Source organism: Pundamilia nyererei, unplaced genomic scaffold (genome assembly GCF_000239375.1).
Source record: "Pundamilia nyererei isolate P.nyererei 1_Seehausen unplaced genomic scaffold, PunNye1.0 scaffold00008, whole genome shotgun sequence".
NCBI classification, from domain to species: domain Eukaryota; kingdom Metazoa; phylum Chordata; class Actinopteri; order Cichliformes; family Cichlidae; genus Pundamilia; species Pundamilia nyererei.
The window spans coordinates 7283411-7290046 of record NW_005187409.1 but is presented as its reverse complement, the minus strand read 5'-3'; the positions used below and the strand labels follow the sequence as shown (position 1 = coordinate 7290046).

At 42.3% G+C, this 6636-nt stretch overlaps 2 protein-coding genes across 2 annotated transcripts; both read left to right on the top strand.

Moving 5' to 3' along the window:
• Positions 1-542: 542 nt before the first annotated feature.
• Positions 543-3194, top strand: LOC102198190 (protocadherin gamma-A3-like). The gene has a single exon (XM_013907808.1). The coding sequence runs from the start codon at positions 732-734 to the stop codon at positions 3192-3194; it is 2463 nt and encodes an 820-aa protein (XP_013763262.1). The 5' UTR covers positions 543-731.
• Positions 3195-3912: 718 nt separating this feature from the next.
• LOC106455953 (protocadherin gamma-A3-like) lies at positions 3913-6497 on the top strand. The gene has a single exon (XM_013907800.1). It carries the CDS (start codon positions 4059-4061, stop codon positions 6495-6497), a length of 2439 nt encoding a protein of 812 aa, XP_013763254.1. The 5' UTR covers positions 3913-4058.
• The last annotated feature ends 139 nt before the right edge of the window (positions 6498-6636 follow it).

The window sequence follows — 6636 nt, the reverse complement described above, 5'->3', positions numbered from 1 at the left end:
AGTCAGAACGTGCTGATAATGGACCCCAGTTCTACAGGAACGATGCAGCGGATACAGAGTGAAAAGAGCATCCTGGATGAACCAGACTCTCCTCTGGAGGTGAGGACTTTGACATAATTAAGTTTATGCCCACATTCTTTAGAGGTTTATTCCACGTTATACCACATTTCATCGCTCACATTTCTGGTAACCCATGGTGCGTTTTCAGAACCACAACTCTTGGACAGCTCAACTGCTTGAAGGTTCACACTCCCCTTTTAACGTGCTGCTTAATTCACTTTGAAAAGGGGAGCAAGATCTATTGTTTTAATTTAAGTATTTATTGTTATATTTTAAAACAACTGTCTCACTGGTGTTTCTGCATTAGACTTTATGGCATTGTAGTTAAAAGACAGATGTGTGATTGCTGATTAAAAATGTAAAGCAGAAAAGTGCTTTGAAAGCACTTTTTTTCTCCTTTTCGTGTTTGTGATATTCGTGTATTTGGACAGTAAGGGACGCTGTTGGTCAGAGAAACTAGTATTCAGTGCTGATTTGGTGGAGGCAGAGGCTTCCTTTTTCCCGTTTGCTGAGGATCGAAAATAAACGGTGGGCTTCGCATTCAGAGCTGCAGTCACAAATCCGTTAAGAGCAAGGACTTCAAAATCAAAGGATACTGGATATAACAGCCTTTGTTCTTTGTGGATCGTTTACAAGAGGATTTTGTGCAATTTTCGTTTTTTGTGTGTGCAATGGCGTTTAAAAGCTCGCCTCTGTCGTGTGTAAAATGGCGTTTGAATTTCAGGTCAGTATGGCCCTTTCTGCTGTTTCTGGGCTGTCTCAGTCACATCGTGTTTGGACAAATCAGGTATACAATCCCAGAGGAGCTGAAAAGGGGCTCTCTTATTGGAAATGTAGCTCAAGATCTCGGTCTGGATGTGCAAAGGCTTCGTTCTGGCCGTGCCCGTATTGTGACCAGACAAAGCATCCAGTTCACGGAGCTGAAAACAGACAAAGGCATTTTAGTCGTGAACGAGAGGATAGACCGAGAGCAGCTTTGTGGAGACGTAACACCGTGTAGCTTCAGCTTTGAGGTTATTTTAGAAAATCCTATGGAGCTGCACCGAGTAACAGTAGAGATAACTGACATAAACGACAACTCCCCGACATTTAGGAAGGAAGAAATGAAATTTGAAATTAGCGAGTCTGCGACACTGGGATCGCGATTTTTATTGGCCAGCGCCGAGGACGCAGATGTGGGCAGTAATGGTCTACAAAAATACATATTAAACACAAATGACATGTTTGGTCTGAAACAACACTCAAGTCCAGATGGTAGAAAATATGCTGAGATGGTGTTACAAAAACCGTTAGATAGAGAAAGTGAGCCAAAAATATCACTGAAGCTCATCGCTATAGACGGTGGAACTCCGCATAGATCTGGTACTGTAAATATAGATATTACAGTGCTGGATGTTAATGATAATCCTCCAGTGTTTAACCAGTCTTTCTACAGGGCTGCCGTTTTGGAAAATTCATTAAGAGGTACCTACATCACGACGGTGAATGCAAGCGATGCAGACATCGGGTCAAACGGTCTTGTTACATATAGATTTTCAAACATGAAAGAACAGCTGGCTGACATATTTCATTTAGATGAATCTATGGGAACTATAACACTCGCAGGGCACCTAGATTATGAAAAAGAAAAGAAACACGAAATTATGATTGAAGCTACGGACCAAGGAGGTCTAATAGATTCGAGCAAAGTTCTAATTGAGATTATAGACGTCAATGATAACGCACCTGTTATAAATGTGATGTCATTCTCCAGTCCTGTGCCGGAAGATTCTCCCTCTGGCACCACAGTCGCAATAATAAACGTAATAGATGCAGACTCAGAACAAAATGGTCAAATTAGCTGCGCAACAGACAGCGCTCTCCCGTTTAAAGTGAAATCCACAATAACTAATTACTATGCATTAATAACAGTGTCAGCTTTTGACAGGGAACTTGAACCTGAGTATAACATAACTGTAAGGGCGAGTGACTCAGGAACGCCATCCTTGTCAAGCACAACAGTTTTACGACTGAGAATTTCTGATGTTAATGACAATGCGCCATTATTTGATGAAAACAGCTACCTTGCTTACATTACAGAAAACAATTCCCCGGGAATGTCCATTTTTTCGGTCAGCGCACGAGACAGTGACTGGAATCAAAACGCTAGAATATCATATTTTCTCGAAGAGACACAGATCAGTGGCAATCCAACCTCTTCTTATGTGTCCATTAATGCCGAAACTGGAACTATTCACGCAGTTCGCTCATTTGATTATGAACAACTTAAAGAGCTTACGTTTTTGGTCAGAGCACAGGATGGAGGCTCTCCTCCACTCAGCAGCAATGCGAGTGTAAAAATAATTATCCAGGACCAGAACGACAACCCTCCTCAGGTTCTGTACCCAGTCCAGACTGGTGGCTCTCTGGTGGCTGAAATGGTTCCTCGTTCAGCAGATGTGGGCTATCTGGTGACTAAGGTGGTGGCTGTTGATGTGGACTCTGGACAGAATGCCTGGCTCTCCTATAAACTGCAGAAAGCCACAGACAGGGCGCTGTTTGAAGTGGGCTTACAGAATGGAGAAATCAGAACTATCCGCCAAGTCACTGATAAAGATGCTGTCAAACAAAGACTGACTGTTATAGTGGAGGACAACGGGCAGCCCTCTCGTTCAGCTACAGTCGTTGTTAACGTGGCAGTGGCGGACAGCTTCCCTGAAGTGCTGTCGGAGTTCACTGAGTTGACCCACGACAAGGAGTACAATGACAACCTGACTTTTTACTTGGTCTTGGCTCTGGCTGTAGTTTCCTTCCTCTTCATCACGTGTTTAGTGGTTATTATATCAGTCAAAATCTACAGGTGGAGACAGTCTCGCATCCTGTATCACTCCAACCTGCCTGTCATTCCATATTATCCACCACGTTACTCAGACACTTTGGGGACAGGGACTCTGCCACGTGTGTACAATTACGAGGTGTGCAGGACGACTGACTCCAGAAAGAGTGACTGTAAGTTCGACAGAGCTGGTAGTCAGAACGTGCTGATAATGGATCCTAGTTCTACAGGAACGATGCAGCGGATACAGAGTGAAAAGAGCATCCTGGATGAACCAGACTCTCCTCTAGAGGTTAGTTTTTCCTTTTCAGCGCTCTAGCTTAGTGGCACAGTAAGTTTTCGTTTTCAGCACCATGGACAGTACACTTACTTTCCCTCAGTTGACATAGTTTTTGCATTCACATGAAGAACTTTAAAAATGATTGTCCTATCTATATTCTCAAACAATATCGTGATGTTATATTTTCTATTAACATATTATCAGTATTTTGATTATAATTATTACACTGCCAAGCGAAGTGGGATACACAAATTATGCCGATGTTTTTCCACATTTTAAATGTACTAAATCCTATTCATAAATATTTACAGTTTCCTCGTGTTTTTGTTCTTTTGAGGTTTGTCTACTAAATATACCGGCTTTTCCTTGTAATCACTGCTCTTCTTTAACCTTTGTATTTATTTCACTATCTCTTTAAAGTGTTTAGAAGTTTAGAGCTAAGTAAAGCTTATTCTTCTAAAGTTGTTATATATCGCCTTTGGTCTCATTTGGTATACAGTATGTGTCTTTATGCTACATCTGGTGCTATATATTTCTTCTGTTAATATTATTTGCAACTAATCTATAGTTGAGTTGTTCTGTTCCCGCAGTATGTTGCATAGTTGTTTTTTTATGCATTTGCAGTGTATTCGCTTCTCTACTCGGTTTGGACTCTAAGGGACGCTGTTGATCAGGAAAACGTTGTGGTGTTGTTACAGACAGCCGAGAGAAAGAGGAGAGGTCTAAAACCAATCTTTATTCAGAGAGACGTTGGAGAGAGTCGCAGTGAATCTGCCTGTTTAATAGCAATCCAACCGTTTTAACAGTTAAAGGCGCATCGCCATTGAACTGGGATCCAATTTGCTTTTTTTATGTGTGACCGACTGATCTCAAGTCGTGTTTTGGATTTATTTTAGTAGCAACATGGGGATACAGCAGCAGCCATTCCGAAAACGGCTGATGTGTGAAACGACGACATGGCTTCTCTTCATCTTTGTCTTCATGATTTCCACCATCAGAGGCCAAATCCGTTATTCAGTACCAGAGGAGATGAAGGAAGGTTCTCTTATCGGTAATGTAGCACAAGACCTCGGTTTAGATCTGAGAAGGCTCCGTTCTGGCCGGGCCCGGATCGTGAGCGGAGAAACCAGTCAGTACACAGAGCTGAAGGCAGACAAAGGGATTCTAGTCGTGAAGGAGAGAATTGACAGAGAAGAGCTTTGCGGAGACGTAATGCCATGCAGTTTAAGCTTTGAAATTATTTTAGAAAATCCCATTGAACTGCACAGAGTGACAGTAGAAATATTAGACATAAACGACCATGCACCGACGTTCAAAAGTAACGTGATTAAACTAGAAATTAGTGAATCTGCTACAGTGGGTTCTCATTTTGATTTAGAAAGCGCATATGACCCCGATTCAGGAATTCACAGCTTGCAAAATTATGTTTTGTCCCCTGATGATAATTTTGTCTTAAAGCAGCTCTCTAACGCCGACGGAGTTAGATTCGCTGTAATGATTTTACAGAAGCCTTTAGACAGAGAGTTGAACCCACACCTCTCCTTAAAGCTGATTGCAGTAGACGGAGGAACTCCACGGCGATCTGGTACAGTGAACATAGAGATCACTGTTCTTGATGTCAATGATAATCCTCCTGTTTTTAATCAATCGCTATATAAAGCTACTGTAGCAGAAAATGCGCCAATAGGCACCTATATAACTACAGTGAATGCTTCAGATGCAGACAGTGGTTCAAATGGCTTGGTTTCCTACACGTTTTCTAACGTAAAGGGGAAATCCGCGGAAAAATTTGAAATTGATAGTTCCTCCGGAAAAATTACTGTCGTTGATAACATTGATTTTGAAAAAGACAAGAAGTATGAAATAAGAGTGATCGCCAAAGACCAGGGAGGACTGAGTGATGCAACCAAAGTTGTCGTTGAGGTCCTGGACATAAATGATAATGCGCCTCTTATAAGTATAATGTCATTTTCGAGCATCATTTCAGAGGATGTTTCTCCGGGTACAACTATAGCTGTTTTTAATGTTAAAGATGCAGACTCAGAAAGAAATGGTCATATAACGTGCTCAATAGATTCTAATCTCCCATTTAAAATCCAGTCTTCTTTGACCGATTATTACAATTTGCTCTCAGATGTAGCTTTTGATCGAGAAACGAAACCTGAATACAATATAACAATAACTGCAACCGATTCAGGGTCACCCCCCCTTTCTACACAAACAAATTTGCATCTAAAAATTTCTGATGTGAATGATAATGCGCCGCTCTTTACCAAACCTAAATACTCGGCCTATGTCGTTGAAAATAATGTCCCGGGGGGGTCAATATTCACAGTCAGCGCACGAGATCATGATTGGAATCAAAACGCGAGAATCTCATATTTTATAGACGATGCCGATGTCAGTGGAAGCTCGGTTTCTTCTTTTGTGTCAATAAATTCTGAAACTGGAGTGATACACGCAGTACGCTCGTTTGATTATGAACAAATTAAACAACTTAATTTCAAAGTCAAAGCGCAGGATGGAGGCTCCCCTCCACTCAGCAGCAATGCGTCTGTAATAATATTTATCCAGGACCAGAACGACAACCATCCTCAGGTTCTGTACCCAGTCCAGTCTGGTGGCTCTCTGGTGGCTGAAATGGTGCCTCGTTCAGCAGATGTGGGCTATCTGGTGACGAAAGTGGTGGCAGTTGATGTGGATTCTGGACAGAATGCCTGGCTCTCCTATAAATTGCAGAAAGCCACAGACAGGGCGCTGTTTGAAGTGGGCTTACAGAATGGAGAAATCAGAACTATCCGCCAAGTCACTGATAAAGATGCTGTCAAACAAAGACTGACTGTTATAGTGGAGGACAACGGGCAGCCCTCTCGTTCAGCTACAGTCATTGTTAACGTGGCGGTGGCGGACAGCTTCCCTGAAGTGTTGTCGGAGTTCACTGAGTTGACACACGACAAGGAGTACAATGACAACCTGACTTTTTACTTAGTCTTGGCTCTGGCTGTAGTTTCCTTCCTCTTCATCACGTGTTTAGTGGTTATTATATCAGTCAAAATCTACAGGTGGAGACAGTCTCGCATCCTGTATCACTCCAACCTGCCTGTCATTCCATATTATCCACCACGTTACTCAGACACTTTGGGCACAGGGACTCTGCCACATGTGTACAATTACGAGGTGTGCAGGACGACTGACTCCAGAAAGAGTGACTGTAAGTTCGGCAGAGCTGGTAGTCAGAACGTGCTGATAATGGACCCCAGTTCTACAGGAACGATGCAGCGGATACAGAGTGAAAAGAGCATCCTGGATGAACCAGACTCTCCTCTAGAGGTGAGGTCCTGAAATACTGACCATAACCTGTGTCTGTGTCTTTTAATGGATTCAATTGCGTCATGGTAATTCATCAGATGTTTTCAGAAACATAAGTCGTTGACAGCTCCTTTAATTAAAAGTTAATCGTCCCATTTGAAGTGCTGCTTAA